General features: G+C 44.5%; 1 protein-coding gene across 1 annotated transcript in view; it reads left to right on the top strand.

Moving 5' to 3' along the window:
• Window positions 1-5323, top strand: part of LOC306919502 (LIM domain-binding protein 3-like) — a gene marked incomplete at its 3' end in the record, with an annotated part of 27209 nt that extends 21886 nt beyond the window's left edge. Inside the window, exons 3-4 of the mRNA XM_079532262.1 lie at window positions 1905-1983; window positions 5301-5323. Coding sequence (XP_079388388.1) covers window positions 1905-1983; window positions 5301-5323 — 102 coding nt within the window. The remainder of the gene's footprint in view (window positions 1-1904; window positions 1984-5300) is intronic.
• Window positions 5324-6178: the final 855 nt, after the last annotated feature.

The raw sequence follows: 6178 nt of genomic DNA, 5'->3' as shown, positions 1-6178 counted from the left end.
TTCAACAGGTAAAGTATGACATAATGCTTAAAACACCAAAAGGGCTTCCCGCCCAGAATGGGGTAAAAACCAAGGAAGATTAGAGAAGGAAGTGACATGGTCAGTGCTGCGCCATGACACTTTCATGGGAGCCAAATCTCGCACCGGAAGTTACATGAATACAAAGCAGTGAATGGAGCCGGCTGGACCAGCTCATAACAAACATTATTTATGAACCATTGAGACCTTTGTCATATAATCGGTTCAGGAATATAAAAGAAGACATAATTATCACAGTTTGTTTTCTAATCACCTGCTTTTCCATGTGCACAGAGTGCACAGTACATCATTTTATCTGAGGATCTAAACAGCAGCAGGTATTGTTTCTGGCTCCGAGGGATTCGCGAGATTTGTCTGCCAGACGTTTCCTGATGGACAGTGATGGTCCTGGACAGTCTTGCGATACTTGGCACGTTCAGAAACTTACTTTTTGCTCTTTAGATACCTCTATAAAATTACAGTGTACACATCGAAAAGCAACACAGCAGACAATAATGTGTTACATGTCTTCTGTTATTTGCCAGAAGTGATTACTTTACAAAAGATCTAAGTCATTCATAAATAGTGTTTGTTCATGAGCTGGTCACTGGGCTCTCATTGACTCCAGTGTATTTTATATATAAATAGAGCTGGTCACTGAGCTCTCACTGACTCCAGTGTATTTTATATATAAATAGAGCTGGTCACTGAGCTCTCATTGACTCCAGTGTATTTTATATATAAATAGAGCTGGTCACTGAGCTCTCACTGACTCCAGTGTATTTTATATATAAATAGAGCTGGTCACTGAGCTCTCACTGACTCCAGTGTATTTTATATATAAATAGAGCTGGTCACTGAGCTCTCATTGACTCCAGTGTATTTTATATATAAATAGAGCTGGTCACTGAGCTCTCACTGACTCCAGTGTATTTTATATATAAATAGAGCTGGTAACTGAGCTCTCACTGACTCCAGTGTATTTTATATATAAATAGAGCTGGTCACTGAGCTCTCATTGACTCCAGTGTATTTTATATATAAATAGAGCTGGTCACTGAGCTCTCATTGACTCCAGTGTATTTTATATATAAATAGAGCTGGTCACTGAGCTCTCATTGACTCCAATGTATTTTATATATAAATAGAGCTGGTCACTGAGCTCTCATTGACTCCAGTGCATTCTGCCGAACTTCCGTGTGCAGTTTGGCTCCCATGGTGCGACGAATCTGCCGTCTGGAATTGCGTGATGGCGAAAATGACGTTGGTGACTTTACCTCCATTTAATATACCTGGTAAAAACCAGGAAGAGAGTCGTTGAGGAGGAAGAGTCTGACTTTAACACTCTTTATACATGGTATTTATTTAAAGCGCAAATAACATGCATTTTAAAACTGCTTTTAATATTTAATATCATATTGTCTATGTCCCTCAAAGTTATTTCTAATGGTTTGAGCCTCAATCACCACTCTGATATAACCAGTCCTTGTCATTTCTTTCTGGACTTTGAAAGCAGTTTTAGCTGCAGTACCACAATGTCCTGAGGTGGTGGGGGTGCTGATATGCAGATTATTTAATATTTGAGTCATTATAATACTGATGCTAGATAAAACCAGGCTTGTTTCCATTCCATGCCAGCTTGGAAAATCAACAATGGTGGACATTGTAAACAAAGTGGAAATGCAAAATTGGAACTATTAGGGTGACATTGATGACATCACGATGAGGACAAAATCAGTTGAGCTGTTCCTGAGAGCAATTTCCATTAAACCACCACATTATGATATGAAAGCCTGATTGTTCAAAATTGGTTATTTGTGGGGATAGAAAAGTTGCATTTTATATAGGTCCTTTAAAACTGGGTTTATAATGTGTTGTTCTTCCAGGTCAAAGAGAGGCCCCGCCCCCATGGCTGTAGCCACGCCCAGACTGGACTCCCCCATGCCAATCATCCCCCACCAGCAGGTAGCACACACACACACACACACACACACACACACACACACACACACACACACACACACACACACACACACACACACACACACACACATCCCCCAACATCTATTCACATATTGAGCACACAGACCAACATTTGATGACTTTTAACCTCTCAGACCCAAAACTAGAGAATATTGTTGTCGTTGGATCAGATTTTGTCCACAATTCCATCCGTGCTGTGTTGATGTAGGTACCATTAGGAGAGATAACATGGTGTTGGTACCATTAGGAGAGATAACATGATGTTGGTACCACTAGGAGAGATAACATGATGTTGGTACCATTAGGAGAGATAACATGATGTTGGTACTATTAGGAGAGATAACATGATGTTGGTACCACTAGGATAGATGACATGGTGTTGGTACCATTAGGAGAGATAACATGATGTTGGTACCATTAGGAGAGATAACATGATGTTGGTACTATTAGGAGAGATAACATGATGTTGGTACTATTAGGAGAGATAACATGATGTTGGTACTATTAGGAGAGATAACATGATGTTGGTACCATTAGGAGAGATAACATGATGTTGGTACTATTAGGAGAGATAACATGATGTTGGTACTATTAGGAGAGATAACATGGTGTTGGTACCATTAGGAGAGATAACATGGTGTTGGTACCATTAGGAGAGATAACATGATGTTGGTACTATTAGGAGAGATAACATGGTGTTGGTACCATTAGGAGAGATAACATGGTGTTGGTACCATTAGGAGAGATAACATGATGGTGGTACCATTAGGAGAGATAACATGATGTTGGTACCATTAGGAGAGATAACATGGTGTTGGTACCATTAGGAGAGATAGCATGATGTTGGTACCATTAGGAGAGATAACATGATGTTGGTACCATTAGGAGAGATAACATGATGTTGGTACCACTAGGAGAGATAACATGATGTTGGTACCATTAGGAGAGATAACATGATGTTGGTACCATTAGGAGAGATAACATGGTGTTGGTACCATTAGGAGAGATACCATGGTGTTGGTACCATTAGGAGAGATAACATGATGTTGGTACCATTAGGAGAGACAACATGATGTTGGTACCATTAGGAGAGACAACATGGTGTTGGTACCATTAGGAGAGACAACATGATGTTGGTACCACTAGGAGAGATAACATGGTGTTGGTACCACTAGGAGAGACAACATGGTGTTGGTACCATTAGGAGAGATAACATGGTGTTGATACCACTAGGAGAGATAACATGGTGTTGGTACCACTAGGAGAGATAACATGGTGTTGGTACCATTAGGAGAGATGACATGGTGTTGGTACCATTAGGAGAGATAACATGGTGTTGGTACCATTAGGAGAGATGACATGGTGTTGGTACCATTAGGAGAGATAACATGGTGTTGGTACCACTAGGAGAGATAACATGATGTTGGTACCACTAGGAGAGATAACATGGTGTTGGTACCATTAGGAGAGATAACATGATGTTGGTACCACTAGGAGATAACATGGTGTTGGTACCACTAGGAGAGATAACATGATGTTGGTACCACTAGGAGAGATAACATGATGTTGGTACCACTAGGATAGATAACATGGTGTTGGTACCACTAGGAGAGATAACATGGTGTTGGTACCACTAGGAGAGATAACATGATGTTGGTACCACTAGGAGAGATAACATGGTGTTGGTACCATTAGGAGAGATAACATGATGTTGGTACCACTAGGAGATAACATGGTGTTGGTACCACTAGGAGAGATAACATGATGTTGGTACCACTAGGAGAGATAACATGATGTTGGTACCACTAGGAGATAACATGGTGTTGGTACCACTAGGAGAGATGACATGGTGTTGGTACCATTAGGAGAGATAACATGGTGTTGGTAGTTGGTACCATTAGGAGAGATAACATGATGTTGGTACCATTATGAGAGATAACATGGTGTTGGGGACCACCTGGAACCCCCTCAAGGACCACTGGTTGAGAACCAGTGAAGTAAAGCTTTCCACCCGATAGGGATCTCGTATTGATATATTGATTATTACGAGATATTGACACCAATAAATACATTTAAATATTAATCACAATATCAGTAATTTTAATCAACATAATTTGAGTCAACATCGACCACCTCTATGTGGCCCCTCCCTAAACCCCTCCCCCTTACCTAAACCCCTCCCCCTTACCTAAACCCCTCCCCCTTCCCTAAACCCATCCCCCTCCCTATACGACCCTCCCCTTTCCCTATCGATAAGCCCAGAGCTCATCGATACCGGGTACTGGATAAGCCCAAAGCTTATCGATACCGGGTACTCGATAAGCCCAGAGCTTATCGATACCGGGTACTGGATAAGCCCAGAGCTTATTGATACCGGGTACTCGATAAGCCCAGAGCTTATCGATACCGGGTACTCGATAAGCCCAGAGCTTATTGATACCGGGTACTCGATAAGCCCAGAGCTTATCGATACCGGGTGTCTTTTAGCCTGACGTTGTCACGTTGACGGAAATAGCCGACATACAAGCGATGCGACGCCTTGCATCCGCGGCATGCCGTGAGTTAGCATTCTCAGGCTCTGACAAAACACACGTACGCATGCGCACACATACACACGCACATATATACACACACACACACACACACACACACACACACACACGCCGGTGGTGGCTCAGCGGTAGAGTGGCTGTACGGTAACCGCAAGGTTGCCAGTTCGAACCCGGGCTCCCCCAGAGTTAGAGCAAGACTCTGAACCCCTAATTTCTGATGTGCTGGTTGGTGCCTTGCATGGTCTCCGCCGCCATCGATGTGCTGGTTGGTGCCTTGCATGGTCTCCGCCGCCTGGTTGGTGCCTTGCATGGTCTCCGCCGCCTGGTTGGTGCCTTGCATGGTCTCCGCCTGGTTGGTGCCTTGCATGGTCTCCGCCGCCTGGTTGGTGCCTTGCATGGTCTCCGCCTGGTTGGTGCCTTGCATGGTCTCCGCCGCCATCGGTGTGTGACTGTGTGTGTGAATGGGTGAATGTAATGCACATGCATCTATGTAAAGCGCCTTGGATAAAGGCGCTATATAAATGCACCATTTACACACACACACACACACACACACACACACACACACACACACACACACACACACACACACACACAGGGGTCTGTAGGTTTAATCTGTTCGTTTAAAATGATTGTCAATAAACAACCAGTTTATAATCTGACGAGGGCTTCAATATGTCAATAACAATAATGATTAATCTCTCTCTCTCTCTCTCTCTCTCTCTCTCTCTCTCTTGATGATGACAGGTCATCAACAACGCCCCTGGAAAGTCAGTATTGTGTGTTTCTGTGTTTGTGCTTGTGCGCATGTTTGTGCGTGTGCTTGCACACGTTTCTGTGTGTGTGTGTGTGTGTGTGTGTGTGTGTGTGCATGTGCATTGTGCGTGTGTGCGTGCGTGCGTGCGTGCGTGCGTGCGTGCGTGCGTGCGTGCGTGCGTGGTATTTCAGTTATCGTTGCATGTGTCAGAGTGTCATGTGTGTGCGCTGTGTGTGTTTTCACTCAGATGAAATTAAACTGAGGCCAAACCCTCTGCAGAGTTCCCCAAGGCTCTGTACCTGAACCCTCTGTCGTTGAGCGGAGTTCCCCAAGGCTCTGTACCTGAACCCTCTGTCATTGAGCGGAGTTCCCCAAGGCTCTGTACCTGAACCCTCTGTTGTTGAGCGGAGTTCCCCAAGGCTCTGTACCTGAACCCTCTGTCGTTGAGCGGAGTTCCCCAAGGCTCTGTACCTGAACCCTCTGTCGTTGAGCGGAGTTCCCCAAGGCTCTGTACCTGAACCCTCTGTCGTTGAGCAGAGTTCCCCAAGGCTCTGTACCTGAACCCTCTGTCGTTGAGCGGAGTTCCCCAAGGCTCTGTACCTGAACCCTCTGTCGTTGAGCGGAGTTCCCCAAGGCTCTGTACCTGAACCCTCTGTCGTTGAGCAGAGTTCCCCAAGGCTCTGTACCTGAACCCTCTGTTGTTGAGCGGAGTTCCCCAAGGCTCTGTACCTGAACCCTCTGTCGTTGAGCGGAGTTCCCCAGGGCTCGGTACTTGGGAATGTGTTGTTATTGAGGGGAAAGATTTCCCTTACAAGGTCGACCGTATAGAGCAGAGTTTAAAGTTATTCAGGACCGATCCTGATCACCT

The sequence above is a fragment of the Electrona antarctica genome, assembly GCF_951216825.1.
Source record: "Electrona antarctica genome assembly, contig: scaffold_846, whole genome shotgun sequence".
Classification (NCBI taxonomy): Eukaryota; Metazoa; Chordata; class Actinopteri; order Myctophiformes; family Myctophidae; genus Electrona; species Electrona antarctica.
This window is presented reverse-complemented; position numbering and strand designations above follow the sequence as displayed.